Consider the following 16,957-nt stretch of genomic DNA (forward strand, 5'->3'; position numbering starts at 1 on the left):
TCAAGGTGTCCAATTCTAGCAGATATTCTGTTTCAGAATAGGTCAAGATGTCATGGAAAGTCACAGTTGTCTTAGATTTTCAATGTGTATCCTGCATGTGGCAAAATGGGTGTATTCACTACCTTCCCAGATGATAGGGTACATGCCTTTTCTACATCCATGCGAGGGAAAAACATCCTGACACAGCTTACTCATGCTGGCCACATGACCTGGAAGCTGTACGCCGGCTCCCTCGGCCAATAAAGCGAGATGTGCGCCACAACCCCAGAGTCGGCCACGACTGGACCCAATGGCCAGGGGTCCTTTTACCTTTAGCTTGTTCAAAGTGAACAGAATTTTGAACTGCTGGAGAAATGGAAGTTTTTTGTCTCATTCAGTTTTCCTTGTTTGAATACTAATTGCAAAGAAAAAGAAGGAAGAGGTGGCTTTTGTTTTTAAAGACTGCTTAAACAACTTCATTTTGGTGAAAGATTACTCAGAACAGCTATTTAATTTACATATACATTTATTCCAGTTTTTATCGTATATGTTAATTATAAGTTGCTCTGTTGTTACAATCGGGGGGGGGGGGGTTTGAGGAAAAATAGGTGCCGGTACGCACCACACACCAACCAACACCCCCGCCACTCACTCCCCCCCCCCCCACCTTTGCCTCTTCCTCCTCCTCCTCCATCGCCGCTGCTTCCTGCGGAGGGCACAGCCTCCTGGAGGTGCTTTGGTGCAGCCCTTATGATTGCCAAAGCTCTTTGCAGGAAGGTGCCTGACAATCATAAAAGTTGCGCCAGAGCAGAGGTGCTTTGGCACGACTCTTGCGATCACCAGAAGGCGCTTTGACGATCATAAGGGTTGCATCCAAGCACCTCTAGGAGGCTGTGCCTTCCACAGGAAGCAGCAGTGACAGAGGAGGAGGTCAAGCGGCAAAGGTGAGGAGGGGGTGCGAGCAAGTGGGGGCAAGCGGTGGTAGCAAGATGGTGCCAGTATGCCGTAGTAGTAGTAGTAGTAGTAGTAGTAGCAGTAATAATAATAATTTATTTATACCCTGCCCATCTGGCTGGGTTTCTCCAGCCACTCTGGGCAGCTTCCAACAAAAAAATTAAAATACAGTAAAACTTCAAACATTAGAAACTTCCCTAAACAGGGTTGCCTTCAGATGTCTTCTAAAAGTCAGATAGTTGTTTATTTCCTTGATATTTGATGGGCGGGCGCCACTACTGAGAAGGCCCTCTGCCTGGTTCCCTGTAACATCACTTCTCGCAGTGAGGGAACCACCAGAAGGCCCTCGGTGCTGGACCTCGGTGTCCTGAACGAGGGGGGTGGAGGCGCTCCTTCAGGTATACTGGGCCAAAACCGTTGGTACCGATGCGTACCAACAGAAAAAAAAGCCCTGGTTATAATGAAAGTTAAGCACAACAGAAAAATGGGCCAAATAAATAAATGCAGTGGGAACAGTTGAACTCACACTAATTTCATTTCTTCATTTTCCATACTCTCTTGGATAGCAAATGTGATAAAACTTAGCAATTCCTATTCGGATTCCTTTTGTACAGGACCAGCGCTGACTGTTTTTCTGCCTCTCCCTTATCAGGTTTCTCTGGATAGCGTTCAATTTGCACAGCCTGAGACTGTGTACAGGATTTTTGGAGACTTGAGACTGACACACTTGCGCTCCGCACTTGCCCTTCCCTGCTATTTTTAGGGCGGCTGGGGAAGAGGGGCTCACCTCTAAGGCAGTTGTGGTAATTAATGCCTTGCTGAAGGGTTAAATTAAACAACTTTGCTAAATCTTGAATTTTTTAGCAAGTTTCTTGAGTGTGGCAGATGTTGATCCATTTCATTGTGGCTTGCAACTTGATTTTGGGATTGAAACTTCCTTAGATGCTATAGTGATGACCTGTGCCAGGAGAAAGATGTGACGCTTTTGTTTTGTCATAGAGCTCTTAGTGCTACCAGCTGTAATGAGCCATGGTGCCCTTTCAGAACTGCTTTGCTGGTGTAGGGCAGGGATACAGTGTGCAGCTTGAGGGTAGGTCTGAGAAAATACTTCTGGAAGATATCTTCTCTGCTCCATGGATGATAGTTTGCATAGGCTACCACTGGGATGCATCTTGTCTTCTGCATTGTTTAACTTCTAGACTGAATCCAGCTAAGGGGAAAGCAGAGTAGATTTTTAAAGAATAAAATCTGATTTTTGATGAGTTTTCTTTTACCGTATTTTTCGCTCTATAACACGCACCCGACCATAACACGCACGTAGTTTTTAGAGGAGGAAAATCCGTAGGCATGCCACCTGTAGGCATTTCCTCCATAACACGCACAGACATTTCCCCTTACTTTTTAGGAGGAAAAAAGTGAGTGTTATGGTGCAAAAAATACAGTAATTGCACACAAAAAGTTTCTCTTAAGGATTTAATGGTTCAATTTAGCTCTCCATCCCTCATCAGTCAGTGCCCAGCAGGTTAGTAATTTCTGCCCTAGGCTTTTGAGACCAGAGCGTAGTGTATAAAAATGGTTTATAAGTATTATAGATAAGTCAACCCTATCCTATTCACCTAGAAGATCTCTTAACAGTCCTTGTTTATAGCCCTTTTAGGTTTTCCAGTAGTGTTCCTTTTCTGAAAATAAGGTGAATGATCAGTGCATGCTTTCAGAAAAAAGGAAACCAGCATCACTGTGTACTCAGGTACAAAAAGGTAATAAAATTGCTTCCTGTTAATGTTTGTGTTACATAAGCCAGGAGCACGGATTGGTACCGGATGTTCTACCATTAGCTAAATCTTAAAAGGGAAGTGCAAACTGTACAGTTCAAGTTCTAATTGGACCGGTGAAACAGTGGTATAAGAAACTGACCCTAAGCTATATGTGTATGCAAATGAATTTGCATGTACTTTTTGTGCCCTCCCTCCTTCCCTTCCTTCCCATGTCAATTTTCAAATCATATTGATGTAAGCTAGAGCTGCGGTAAATATTCACGTTTCAATAATTGGGCAAACAATGGTATTTTCAGTCTCTCTCTCTCTCTCTGAAATGATTCCAGAAAAAAAGCTTAAATTATGTGACTTGCAACTCTTTTTATTTTCTGTTTACTGCTGCTATTTCCTGCTGTTGCTTCAGTACTGTTGGTGCCACCCCCCCCCCCATGTCGGCCATTCTAGCCATTTGGTGAGCCATGCATGGACCATGAAGATGCTACAGTTCCACAAAGCCAGGCAGATTTGGCTAGTGATGATGGCAGTGAGAGGCAGTAAATTAAGGACAAAGTTCTTGATCATCATTGCCCTTGCTCTCAGTAAACAAAAACATTTGCTCTCTTCTGGAGTAACCTCTGAAAAACTATGAGGTAGAGCTATGTGTGCTTTTTGATGCTGTAACCCGAAATGTGAAAAGCGTCCCTTCCACTTCAGTCATCCTAGTGCATAACATTGCCTTAATTTTGAAATGGAATATGACACTCATGTGTCATATTAAGAAAGGTAATAAAAACTTTTGCATCAAAAGGCTAAAAAACTGAGTCTTGGAAATGAACATCCAGTATCCTTCCCTATGTCACCTAACCATTATATTGTTCATATATCACCATATTTAATGGAAATCAAAGTGAAAGACAGAGAATCTATGATTATGAGAGATCAGAGAACAAAATAATAAAAATCATGATTGAAGACTGAACTAGGCTTATCCTCCCATCTGTCTCATTAAAATACTTAACTGTTCTCTGTGTTTGTCTTCCTGAAAATCAGCTTAGCTTCCTGATTTGTGCAGAAATGTTGAGTTGCATCTGTGACTGCTTACAAATTGATCCAGTCTGTGAATGTGGTTTCCAAGAGATAAATGTCAGAATCACTCTTGGAAACTTTGTTCTTCGTACAACACTCATCCAAGACTCTCTTCCCTTACATTCCAGCTCCTAAATCTGGTCAGTTCTCACTCAAAAGACCTTTTAATGATGATACTAGCAAAATAAATGTTTTAAAAGGCAACACTCCTTTTGACCTTATTTGTTCTTATGTAGCTTTTCAGGTCTGATTTTTTATAATAACAATAACAACAATAAAAATAATGGTATTGTTTATACCCCGCCCATTTGACTGGGTTTCCCCAATCACTCTGGGCGGTTTACAGCATATCTAAAAACATAATAAAAACATCAAGCGTTAAAATCCTTCTGATACAGGACTGTCTTCAGATGTCTTCTAAAAGTTGTGTAATTCTTTATCTCTTTGACATCTGAAAGGAGGGCGTTCCACAGGGCGGGTGCCACTACCGAGAAGGCCCTCTGCCTGGTTCCCTGTAAGCTTTTTGCAGTGAGGGAGAAGAAGAAGCTACAAGAAGAAGCGTCAGACAATTTAAGGGACCATCTCTTGACTTTCCCTCAGGTTTTGAGTTACTAATGGTGTGCTTTAGGGACTGGACTCTAATAATTTTCCATTAACCTATGACAGCCTTTAGGAATCATAGATCTGGGCACTCCACAATTTTAGCAACATCACTGCAATCAGCTTAGGCAGGTGTGTTGCAGATGAATGTGCAAATGGTTTAATTGCCTTGGTGAATGCTTAACTGGGATGGAATGGGGGACTCAAGATACTGCCATCTTGAAAGTGCTTCTGTGCCAGCTAGTAAACATGAGCCGTGGACTATGGACTCTTCTTCACAACCATAGAGAAAGTTATTATTTAATCAAAAGCCAAAACGGTTGTGGCTTTTTGGCTTTTTCCAATCCTGGACACATTGAAACTGAAAAAGTGACCTTTGCTTCCACCTCTCTTAATTATTTCCACTCAGCTGCTCTACTGTCATGAGTCATCTCCATGTGACAGCAGATATGTGTCTCTATCGTTTGGCTGTCCTAATCTCAGCACCACCTTTTAGTATCGTCACCAAAAGCTTGTACAGAATGAAGGGATTTATCTTGACTTGCCGGAAGCTTCAGTCAGGACTGGATTCATGGTTCCAGGTTGTTCCAGTGAATACCAAATCCTGCTTGCTTGCTTGCCTCCAGTTCCACTTAAGAGTTCTTCTGAGTTAGCAAAGACATGGATCTATATTGACCCTGTTCTCATACAAAAATAATGACTTCATTCTCTTTGCTGGAAACTGGCAGTAAGTATTTCTTTCCATTATTATAAAATGCTTGGATAGAAACATCAACAATGAGCCATGCATCAGACAGCAGACTCCCTTGAGAACTGAAGATACCAGAGACGGATTCCATCCGTGATGATAAATACTTTGGCTACCTGTTTTGAAACACTTCTAAGCCATGTTGGGGCTATAAACTGAAAGTACTGTAGTATGAAACCCAGCCACTGTTAAAGTAAGCCAAAATCTTTCCTTACTCTTCTATTCTCAGTAGGTGAAAGCAACAAAAGCCAAATCCTATGCAAGCATGCTTAGTTTTTTTGGCGGGGGGTGGGGGGGATTACTGAAGTCAATAAGATTTCAATCAATCTTTATTGCGTCCAAAGACCAGACAGCAGAATTAATAACAGCAATGTATACTACATCAGTACCAAGGGGCCGACGCTGTAGATGAAATTAAAAATTCCCTATAAACTTATTTGCATTAAAACTAGCACTCCTTCAGCTAAAATCTATGATCTAGAGTTTAAAGTCTAAACTTTTAACCATTTCTCAAATGCAAGAGACCTGCTAGTACATGGGTAGCCAACATGAAGCTCTCTAGATGTTGTTGGATTACAACTTGCATGATCCCTGATCATTCTGGCTCCAGGGACACCTGGAGTTTGTAAACAGTATGCACAATTTGTAAATGAGTCTTTTGACTGAATGAAACAGAAATATATGTGGGATTTTCTGTGTGGCGGGGGTAAGACTAGTAACTTCAAATCAGATCAGGACAGCCTCCCCATACCTGGTGCTACTCCTGCTATAGAGTTATAATCCGAAATATCTGTTGGGAAGCAGGTTGAGGAAGGCTGGATTAGGAGATGAAGAAGGAGAAACCTGACCACTGGTCCTGTTAGCTAGGGATGATGGGACTTGTAGTCCCAAAACATCTGGAGGGCCGAGTTTGCCTATGCCTGGAATCATACAACCAGCAGCAGATACTGGATGTTAAATGAAGCTGGTTTTAAGATGTCAGAGTCATGCTGATCTAGATAAGTGTATCATTTGGCCTTACACAACTCAGTTATTTGGGAGCATTGGATGAAAAGAACAACACCTAAGCCAAGCTTCAATTGTGGGGAAGGGCCTCTGGGGGAGGAAAGCCTCATTGTGCTGTCTCCCACTAGCACAGTTATTTTGTTGAATCTCGCCCTTTATTTTTTATTACTCTATATACTGCTTATATGCCAACATGGCTTCTAAGCAGTATATAGTCAATTAAAAAAATATAAATGATATAATAAAATCAATTATAAAATCCATACATCATTAAATTAACATATAATAACAATTCCATCAGAGCATTAAAATATCCTTAATTAAAATTCATAATAAAGGAAGCCAGTCAAAAAGCATGACAACTAAATGTAGTTAAAATACAGCTAAAAACAATAAAATCAGAAGTTCAGGATCAAGGGAATGCTTGCTAAACAGCTGTGACTTCAGGAACTAGTTGTGTGCCAATATTGATGAGACATTCCGGAACACTAGTGCCCAAAATGTAAAAGCCCTTTTCTGTGTCACAACAAGTCAATAATGAATTATGGTCAGCGCCAGGTTCGAGAAAACTTCCAGAGAAAAACATACAGCACCTTGATGAAAAAAGTATAGGAAACTGTAAACAATTGTCCCCCAACTATCCCAGGCTTTGTTTGATGTATCTTCAATTTCAGTTAAATGAAGAGAGTTGAAAAAATATTTCCTTTTGACTTACTCCTACAGCCGATTTTTATTTTAGAAAACAGTGACAGCATGAAATGGGTCTCATCAAAGGACTTCCCTGCATGCCACAAAATTGCTTGCATTTTGTAGTTCCTGGATTGTTGCCAAGTTTTTTGTCAAGTTCTGAAACCAGGCACAAGACGGTTGGTTGCCTCCTAAACCTCATCATTCCATCTTGTGTCTTCTAAGTCTCCATCTACATATGTTGGATCACACAGCTATAGGGATTTCAGTAGGACACAAGCAAGATCTTCGAAGGCAGGGAGGTGGCTATATACAGGCTATAATGCAGGTTACAATACAGACTATATTAGATGTATCCTAAAAGGATCTGAAATATGAGTATTGGTATTTCCCTTCTTCTTGTCCACGGCCAGAGATCTGCCCTGCACTGGTTGAGAGGCCAGAAACACTAATCCCAATTGTAGAGCTTTCTAGAATGTCCTGTTGGTAGGTGAAATGAGTTTTCCAGATGTGGTGAAAGTAGCAATGGAGCAAAGAAGGAAATACTTTCTTCCCTTTGGCAATCTGGTAACTCCTTCCTGCTCTCCCTGAATTCCCCTGTGTGGGTTCTAATGGGACTGCTGACTGAGGAGGGAGAACGGTCAGTGAAAATGGCAAAGCCAGTGGTTCTCAAAGGGTGTGTGGCAGGAGAGAATGGCAAATGTGTTAGGAATCAAAGGCAATCAGTGACACATTTAAACATTTCAGTGCAGTATAGTATTGAAATCTCTCTTTTTAAAATATTTGCAGAATATGGATAGATATCTTTTCAAAATCAAGCACCGCCAGGAGTTCTTTCCTTTTGTTTTCCAATGCATTCCTTATCAATAGAAAATTTGGTATGGTGCAAGCAAGCAAATTTTAATTCTTAAAATGTGGCCTAGAGAAAGAAGTTTGAGAATCGCTAAGCATTCTGAGATGGCAGCTGGTATATTAATCATGCCTTGGTTAATGAATGTTTTGTCCAGAAATATGGTAACCATTCTTCCTGACCGCTTCACTTAGAAAGTACCAGTTGCCAGGCTCAGTTTTTCAGTAGATAGCGGTTACTGAGCACTTGATAGGAGCTCATAATTTTCTCCTAAGTTATGGTTTCTCTGAGGGATGGTGATTCATTGTGATAGATTAGAGTGAGCCTATTGATTAACTTTAAACTAATATTGCTTGGCTAATAGTCCATTGAAGTTATGTAATCAAGTGAACAATTCTTATAATATGTTTGTTGAGGGTGCACAATGAGATGGTTATATTGAATATTCCAGTCCTGCTGTAGATGCTCAGATAATATAGCTCCCCAGAGAAGAAAGTATACCAAGCCATTCTTCTGCATATCCCACTTACATCCAAATCCCACCCACTTGGTTATGTTTGAAGGTTCCTGAATATCAAGTCAAGGAGTAGTCATAGTACCAGGTGACCTAGACTGTTGTCAGTCTTAAAACTCCTCTGGGGGTGTCTTGCAGCCACTCTCAGATTAACCCCCCCTTATTTGGGTTGTGGCTGCCTCCGCAAGTGAAGCTGTTTTGTCTAGAACAATCTATTAAACAAACTATTTTGATAATTTCTTAGTGTACAATGGTAGTGGCAGCAGTTGCCTGTCTACATCCACTCAGAGATTAAATTTAACTGGCCTGAAAAGATTGTGAAAGGCAACAAATTCTTGCTTCTAAAAGCAGTTACACCAAAGCACACATGGGAATACATAATTTATTTCGATATAAGCTTGTATCAATTAAGTGATTGATTTAATAAGGTAGCTTTTAAAAGAAAACCTATTAATATTAATGCAAATGTAATCTTGTCTAAGGCTTTGCCGCCAGGCTTGCTTAACAAAGTCATATGGACCAATTTTCATGCATCATTGTGTGATGCTGAGTAATCCAGACTAAACCGCAGTGAATATGGATGAGACAACAGTGAATCACTATTAGAATACTTGGAAGGAAAATTTCCCAGCAGCAATATGCCAGTTTTATTTCTCTTCCGTTTTTGATTTTCTTTTTCTCACTGATTCTGATGAATTGAATTGACTTTTGTGCTAACTTTTCCTTTTCCTTTTTCTTTAACATAGAACCAATAGAACCAACAAATAAAAATATTTTCTTAAAAACTAGAAAAGAATCTTTAATCTTTATTAAACATTTTAAAACTTCCCTATATAGGGCTGCCCTCCTTGGCTCAGGGGTCGCATAACTCCATACCCTCCGACATTCCTCCAAAGGAAAAGCAGGACATTCCGGGACAGCTTCTGTAAATCTGTGACTCTCTCTGCAAAAAAAGGGACACTTGGAGGATCTGAGTTAGTACTAGGAGGACTGTGACATTTGTCGCTATCCTGTAAATAGCCCTGAATTGATTGCTGGTGGGAAGAACCAAGTGATCCCCCTTTTAGGATACAAAATTCAATACAGTGGTGCCTCGGGTTAAGTACTTAATTCGTTCCGGAGGTCCGTTCCTAACTTGAAACTGTTCTTAACCTGAAGCACCACTTTAGCTAATGGTGCCTCCTGCTGCCACTGTGCCGCTGCTGCACGATTTCTGTTCTCATCCTGAAGCAAAGTTCTTAACCCGAGATACTATTTCTGGGTTAGGGGAGTCTGTAACCCGAAGTGTATGTAACCTGAAGCGTATGTAACCCAAGGTACCACTGTAATGTGCACTCGCACACACAAATGAACTAGTAAGGATTGTTACAATACCATTGGCAATGCTGATTTATCCTGTTTTTTTCAGAGTAGGCTATGGCACTGCCTAGTCCGCCCTCTCAGCGTTCTGCAAACAGAAGGCCCCACATTCAGTGGGATTTCTTTCAGCAAGGCTGTTTTCTGTGCCCATTTTCTGGTGGGAGAGGGAAACCAAATATAATGTGTGGCCTTGCTTGAAGAGAGTATCTTGGAGGCTTCAACAGCATCACTATGCAACTGATAAAAAAGCGATAGCTTAAGAATCTGTGATGGATTGGTCTGTTTTTATTAGTCTGCCAAACTGCATCATTCTTTCGAATAACCAAACTCTTTTTTTATTATTATTCTGCAAGGTTTGCCAAGGGCCTGTCAGCCTTTCCATTTGAAACCCCATATTTTCTGGGGGTTTTGAGCACATTGTTTCAATCTGGTCTGAAACTTGGCTTGTGCCTATTAGCAGATATGTTTTCTTAGCAAATTTAATATGGTAAGCTGTTCCTGAACTTGTTGAGGTGGCCGTTTTTCTTTTACTTAACTAGATAGGGGTATTACTTTCCAGTCTACTGACTCCAATTAGATTTATGAAAACAAAAACCCTGCTCACTTTAAAAATATGCACATTCCCATGTTTCGTTTGCCACAAAATCTGGCCTCAAGAGTGGTCTGCTTCTTTACTTTGGTCAGTGATTTACTAAACACCACCTACCTCCCCTCGCTTAACTCCTCCTTTGTGCATATTTTCCTTTAGTGTATTTGCAGGGTTCTTCGTTTCAGCTGCTCTTTCCTTTCCTTTCCTTCATTCAATTCATATGCATCACTGGAAGAATTGCTGCATTGAGTCCTCATGGATTTGGCATTACTTCTAAGTACTATTCTGGATCTGAAGACAGGGATGGTAACAACGACTATAGATTAAATTGTTCAAGGACTGAACTATATCCAGTCCCTGTTGCTTTGAAGCCCTCATCTTGATGCATCCTATTTTTATAATCAAGACTCTTGTGGGTGTCAGTTTAGTTCTACTTGATCTTATGTGGAAACTAAAGGTACTTTCACGGTCTATTTTTAATTCATGGTTACAACATGAGAGGCAGAAGTACAATTTGCCCGGCACTTAATTGGTGGGATTTTTTTGCTGTTTTTTCTTCTTTTTGTCACTTCCTGAAAGTCTGCAGCTGAGATCTGAAACCCAGGAACTGAAAATTAGCACCACAAGCTGTCTCTTAATCACAAGAGAGAAGGATCTGTATCTGGGTGCCAACTGTGCTTCACTATAAACACAGAGTTGATGTAAGATGATGTAGAATTGGGTCTGAATGGTACCTGTTCAAGAAGAACATTTGCCACCGCTGGAAGGAAGTTGCTTGGATGGTAATCTTAACAAGTAGGAGCATGTGCACCAAAGTAAGTGTAAGGTGAGGTAGCTGAACCTGAAAGGTGGAAAATGAATGTGTTTAAAAAGCGCCCTGGTCCCCCTGCACGTTTTCAAAGATCTGTGTCAGTGCAGGATGGTGATTCTACAAAGGTAAGAGCTAGTTTGAAGGACTACCATTGGTGCTATCAAGTGAAAAGCAAGAGGACTTTGGAAGAAGCAGATTCAGATTTAGGGAAGCTGCTTGGAACTTACCGATGGCAGACTCATCCCAGACTTCCGTGGAAAGTGGCCAAGAGGCCAGATGCAGCAAGGACTGCCGAAGAGCCTTTGACAGTGTCCATGTTGATCGCTGACAGTCACCAAGAAGACCCAGAAGAGAAGGCTGTCATGCCAGCAACAAGGCCATTTCGGGTTCCTTTCTGCAGATCTTTATCTGAACCTGCCCCGCACTGGAAAGAAAGGAACACAAAGCCACTTCTGCAACCAGAGTGTGAGGAGCAGGACAGTTATTTTGTCCGTGGCTTCTTTTCTACAATCTCCAGCAGCTTTTCTAAGGTGCTGAATCGGAAGGGGGAACAGAATGCTGCCGTGACAAATGAGGGAGTGGAGAGTAGTCAGATGGATTTGACTGAAGGTATTATTTTTCTACTTTCCCTAATGTTCTGTAAGGGTGAGTGAATTACTTGCTTCATAGTGTGCAGTGTCTTGTCCCCGTCCCCGTCCCCCGAAATAGCCAAGGTTTTTCTGCATTTCCATTGGTCATTTTGTAAAAATAAATAGTATGAAGAAGCTGATTTGTGTTCTCTGATTTGGGGAAGGGGGGCAGCTAGCCAATGTATTAGCTTATCAGTAGCTGTTTAGTGTTGACCTGTTTGTGCAGCACAGGCAATAACCCTTTTGCACAGATTCAAAGCATGCACGACTGTGCATGCATGCATTGCCACAAACCCAGATGTGGCAGGAAAAGGGGGTGGGGATGTTAACGTGCTTCTACGTACTCTGCCATCACACACAATAACCTGGAACCCCACCCCCACCCAAACCAAGGGTTGCATGTACAGTATATACTGAATAAACAAAGTAATACAATTTAATGGAGTCATACCATCTAGTTGTGTAGTAAGAAGGTGAGTTTGTAAGTATCCCAGTTTGTTATTAATCAGCATAAACATGGTTGTTTAGATTGAGGGATTTTTACCTGGGTGTTAAGCTGTTACAGCAAAGGTGATTGGTTCAAATGCTTGTCAGGAGTTCTTCAACCTTCTTAGTGCATAGCTGTCAACCGTCCCTCATTTGGCGGGAAACTCCCTTATCCCAGCGCCATTTCCCGCTGCTGTCCCGGATTGATGATGTCCCTTAAATTTCCCAGGTTTCATGCTCGCCCGGCTCGGGAGGGAAGCAGCGGCTCGGGGTCCTCCGCCTTGAGAGAGCGCGCACACGAGCTGCTGCGTCTCCGTCTCTCCCTTTCCCCCCTCAGGGGTGCATCGTGAGGAGACAGGTGGTGGCGGGCGGGCAGGCAGCCCCTCTCTTGCGAGACTTATGTCGCGCTGCCAGGGGAAGCTGGAGGCGGTGGCGGCGGTGGCTGAGGAGGAAGAGGAGGGGATGGGGAAGGACGCAGAAGGGCGGCACTTCAGTGGTCGCGGTGGCCGCAACCGCCTCATGCCGGGCTCGCAGGCGGCGTGGGCAAGAGTCTCTCTCTTTCTCGGGCGGGGAAGGGCCGATGGAACTCCTCACGCCAGGATGACGGCAGCCCCGACGTGCTGCTTTGCATACCCTCCAACCAGTGCAGCACCTTAATGTAGTGATTTGCTCCTCTGCATCCCTTTCAGAACTCTATTTTTATAAATCATTTGTCCATTCATAGTTCAAATTTTTACAACAAGTTTTCTGTCAATCCTACCAACGTATGTAACTCTTTACAATAGCTGTTCAAATAAACTTTCCCCATTCTTTATGAAAGAGGTCCTCTTCCTGGTTTCTAATTCTGCCTGTAAGCTCTCGACGCCGTTCATCAGTTTTGTCTGCCCCTCTTCTTTGGTCGGAGTTGTAGCCCCTTAGGATCATCTAGTCCAACCCCCTGCAAAACACCGTCAGTGGCAGCCAAAGCAAATCTGTAAGTTGACAGCTATGTTTTAGTGTTTTCTGTCACATTTTGCTACTGCCACTATGGGGGCAACACTGATGAAAAGGTTTCGGCCGTGATTCAGCAAAACTATAGGCCCAGCTTAGGGAGAGTACATACATATATATGTACAGTTAAAGATTTTGTTGAGCTTTCTGCTATCCTGTAGCAACTTGGGCTGCAAAAGAGGCAAGATACATTTCAGCTTAAAATGTTCAGTTGAGAAGAAAGCTGTCTCATTCAAACTGCAAAGAAACAATTATTAAGCGTTTCTCCCTGTTTTCATTGAGGACTTGTGCCATCAGGAACAACCAGTAGCCCTTGGCTGGGTTAGGTCCATGGCCCAGTAAACATGCTGCTCTCAATTTGTAAAGCACAATAGCCAACTAGGTGATACACAACAAAATAAGGAGCTAGTGGGTGCAGCAGCTTATAGCACCTCTTAAAGTGGTGGGAATTTTAATTTTTCACAATATTTTCAGTTACTATTCTTTCCACATATCTCACTTAATGTTGCTTTTATAGAATGACATGGTATTGTTTGGAGTTGATGCGTATTCTTATCTCAGACCGTTAAAAAATTAAAAAACAGGAATCATAGTTGAGTGTGATAGCTATCTGCACAAGAGTATTAGAGCACAGTGTGCTAAAGGATAGCAGATGCCTGGCATTTGTAATGACACGATGACATTTAAAGCTTGCTACTGGGAAGCCAAAGGCACAGAGGAAAATAATGCTGTCTTTAAATTGCACACTAGGCACTGAAACTAAACCAGTTCATCATGTGAGATTTATGGCTTTGTAATCAGTCAGCTAAACTGATGCATGCTAAGATGCCAAGCAGAGGAAAGTTGTAAAGGTTTGGCCAGTTGGGATTGCGGTCAGCAAACATTCTAATCCCCAACTCTGGATTTCAGATAAATCTTCTCCACTGGTAATTTTAAAAAGGTTCCTTAAAAAGAGAATCAATCTAATTTGAACTGTTACTGATTCAACTGTGAAAAATGGCTGTAAGGTCTTCCATTTAAAAATCCCTGAATACTTTTGATTATCTCATTAAATTGTTGGAAACATCTGGAAACCATTGAGTCCATTGCTGGACTGGTCCTCTGCAATCAAAAGTCCTCTGATTATTATGAGCAGCTATGCTGACATGGGCATTTAAAACCTCTTAATCACAGTCTAGTGTGCTCTTGTATTGGGTAACCCTACAATTACTAGAAATAAAACAGTAACCATCAAAACTAGACACTTAAGCTGCACTTGAAAGTGCTTCTTTTTGGCTATTTGTTCTCTGCAAAACATTATAACGCCCTCCCATCAGATGTCAAAGAAATAAACAACTATATGACATTTAGAAGACATCTGGAGGCAGCCCTGACTGATGTTTTAATGTATTTTTAATCTTTTGTTGGAAGTTGCCCAGAGTGGCTGGGGAAACCCAGCCAGATGGGCGTGGTAGAAATAATAAATTATTATTATAATTATAAATATTGCTAGAACTTGCAAAATAATTTTCTGAATTCTGAGTGCAGAAGGGGTTTTTTAAATTAAAACTTTTAGAATAAAACAAGCAAGATTTAATAGCAAAACCATGGGGGAGGGGAGAATGCTGGCAAAAGGAGTATGATGGATTGCCAAGGTATCATTAACTGATGTTGGTTTTGTTTTAATTTGTTTAAACTTTTTTGTAATCTGTCCTGGGAACCTGTTGAAGGGCACAGTAGAAATCAAACATACCTGTATGATAGGAGATAAATATATGTGTACAGTGCCATTTGCTGTCAGGCACTTTGTATAAGGCAACCAGGTTTGTAAGAATTGGTTCACTATTTGCAACAAGTTGTTCACTCAGAGATAAATACTGCTGTCTGATCCTCAGCCCGTTGATATATAGAGGGAAGGAAGTTGCAGATCAAGCCTCTTCTTGGCTGTCATGAGGCCTTGAAGGCCTTGGCTCTCATGAGACCTCCCAATGACCATCTGACAGGCCCCATATGACAGTATGTGAACATCTGTAAAATTCAGTTCTATTCAGAAACCAAAGGTGGTGAAGTGCAGACTTCTGGCCCCCAAAGAGGCATTTATAGGGGAGCTCCACATCATTTGCACTGGAGAACCTTGTCCATTGTACACAGCTGCCCAAGTAGGCTGTTGTTAGGAGCCGGAGTCAGGAGTAAATCAGAAATAAATGAAAAAGACCACCAGCGTCAGTGAACTAAACTCTTTATTCAAAGAAACCAAAACAGAGCAGGCCTAGTGATTCCACCAACTCTTCTCAATAGGTCTTGCTCCAATGAGGCAGTTGAGAGGACTCAAGTCCCCACCTCCCCACCACTCTCTAAGGCTCCTCCCTTGGTTCCTTGCCTAGCAGTCTAAGGCTTCGTCATCTTGTCTCTTGTTGCTCTGCCCTCTTCCAGGGGGAGAGGGGAGCTGGTTGCAGCAGCAGGGGGAGACTGCTTTGATTTTGCTTTGACTTTGATTTCTCAGCAGCCTTCTTCATCTGTCTCCTGGCCCCCCTCCTCTCCTCTCTGTTGCAGCCTCTTCCTGCCCATTAAATCCTGTTGCCTGTTCAACTATCTGACACTTCCTCCTCCCAGTCTGCCCCCTCTTCTCCCTCTGACCACACTCTTCATTGTCCCACCACCAGTCCCCTGGGGAGAAGATGGAGTTCCCCCAGCTGTTGCCTCCCACCAGTCCTCTGCACCAAGCCAGTTCATGACAGCTGTCTACACAGTATTTCAGTGTAATGTGAGGAGTTTCCAGTGGATCCTAGCGTAGAGATCCAGTATTTGACAAACTGCAGAATTCAGATGTCGAGCTCTAAAACGTTTAAAAACAAAAATGTGATAGCAGGGATGCTGAAACCTAAGTGCTGAGCAACAAGGATATGAAGGAGAAAGGAGGGCTATTGCTATTGAAAACATCTACAGCGGGAAGCAGCGGGAAATGACGCTGAAATAAGGGAATTTCCCACAAAAAAAGGGAAGGTTGACACTGAAGGGAAGACACTAAAGGGAGCCATCGCTTTGGGGGGTGGAGCAAGGGCATGGGCCATCCCATTAAAAATTACTGTTTAAATCAGAATGGGACTTTTAACCCCATTGGCTGGGTGTTGTTTGTGTGGAGGGGCACCAGTTGGGGACCACTGTCCTGGAGGCACTTTATTGACTGCTGTTGGCAATGCATTGCTGGGCTACGTGGATCCTTTGATGGATCCACCAAAGCTGCTTTGATTGTTTGCACAGAGAATGTGTAATAGTGGATGGAGGCAGCATGTCATGTGTGTATGTGCTCCTCTGATATGGAAGTGGTGCAAAACATTGTGTAGTTTTCCTTGTGTAAGGTGGCAGCCACCCACCCGCTCTTCAGAAGGGGTGTGATTGAACAATGATGCACAGCTGCTAAAACTACCATAAATTGGTTTTATGTGGTCTTAGGAAATACGGCTTCCAGATTCAAAAAGGGAATATTGGGATTCAACCTGTTTTGGAATGCTGGGATCCAGCCTATTTTATTTTATTTTATGTTCCTAATTGCTGAGAAATACATTCTATATCATGACATGTTTAGATATATATATATTATAGTGTTATCCCATCATTGCTTTGTCAAGGTCCTATCTAATCTAAAAGCTGTAAAAGAAAGGGGATAGCATTCAGCAAGCAGGTTCATTTACACAGGTACATTTTATATTATAGCTTGGTTGGTAAGAGCATGAGACTCTTCATTTCTGGGTCATGTGTTCAAGCCCCATGCTGGACAAAAGATTCCTGCATTGTTGGGGGTTGGACTAGATGACCCTCGGATCCCTTCCACCTCTACCATTCTATGATTCTATTTTGCTAACCCATCTGTTAGAATCATAGAATTGTAGAGTCGGAAGGGACCCCAAGGGTCATCTCGTTCAATCCACTGCAACAC

The 16,957-nt window shown here is 42.1% G+C and overlaps 1 protein-coding gene across 6 annotated transcripts in view; it reads left to right on the top strand.

The window, feature by feature from the left end:
- The window catches only part of RASAL2 (RAS protein activator like 2), a 228,769-nt gene that overhangs the window by 56,204 nt on the left and 155,608 nt on the right, over positions 1-16,957 (top strand). Inside the window, exon 1 of one of the 6 annotated variants that reach the window (XM_053391250.1) lies at positions 10,844-11,545. The exons of 1 other annotated variant lie outside the window; for it this stretch is intronic. In XM_053391250.1, the coding sequence (XP_053247225.1) occupies positions 10,981-11,545 (565 nt within the window). In that variant the 5' untranslated portion in view covers positions 10,844-10,980. Of the gene's footprint in view, positions 1-10,843; positions 11,546-16,957 lie in introns of those variants that run through there. 4 more of the 6 variants (XM_053391255.1, XM_053391252.1, XM_053391251.1 and 1 more) reach the window with 4 other exon arrangements.

Source organism: Podarcis raffonei, chromosome 6 (assembly GCF_027172205.1).
Source record: "Podarcis raffonei isolate rPodRaf1 chromosome 6, rPodRaf1.pri, whole genome shotgun sequence".
NCBI lineage: Eukaryota > Metazoa > Chordata > Lepidosauria > Squamata > Lacertidae > Podarcis > Podarcis raffonei.